Source organism: Eurypyga helias, unplaced genomic scaffold (assembly GCF_000690775.1).
Source record: "Eurypyga helias isolate BGI_N326 unplaced genomic scaffold, ASM69077v1 scaffold23716, whole genome shotgun sequence".
NCBI lineage: Eukaryota > Metazoa > Chordata > Aves > Eurypygiformes > Eurypygidae > Eurypyga > Eurypyga helias.
In genome coordinates this window covers 10,515-10,826 of record NW_010256397.1, presented here as the reverse complement: position 1 = coordinate 10,826, position 312 = coordinate 10,515, and the positions used below count along the sequence as shown (strand labels likewise).

The 312-nt window shown below is 58.3% G+C and overlaps 1 protein-coding gene across 1 annotated transcript in view; it reads right to left on the bottom strand.

The window, feature by feature from the left end:
* NOL6 (nucleolar protein 6 (RNA-associated)) overlaps window positions 1-312 on the bottom strand; it is a gene marked incomplete at its 5' end in the record, with an annotated part of 28,022 nt that overhangs the window by 18,121 nt on the left and 9,589 nt on the right. The window contains 2 exon segments of the mRNA XM_010153662.1: window positions 7-45; window positions 255-312. The exon segment at window positions 255-312 is cut by the window's right edge and continues 27 nt beyond it. Of these exon segments, the coding sequence (XP_010151964.1) occupies window positions 7-45; window positions 255-312 (97 nt within the window).

Here is a 312-nt window from a genome sequence, read left to right as displayed (position 1 = left end):
GTTTGCCAGGGGCCCGCGGGCCACTGCCTTCCATGTGGCAGATGACTGGGGGCAAAGGGACAGCAGGAAGCCAATGAGTCCCGTGAAGAATAAAGTGTTGGATGGGGGTGGCTGGGATGAGAGGTTACAGCAGGAGAACAGGAGGAACCACGCCTGCCTGTGGCATACCAACACCGCAGTAACAGAGCCAGCACCACCGCGTGCCGCCACTTCCCCCACTAAATCACCTCCCACTCACATCTCTCACCACTTACTCTTCAAAGGGGCTATGTAGGCTGGGCAGGGCTTCTCCTCTGAGGGAAGTAGCAAGTG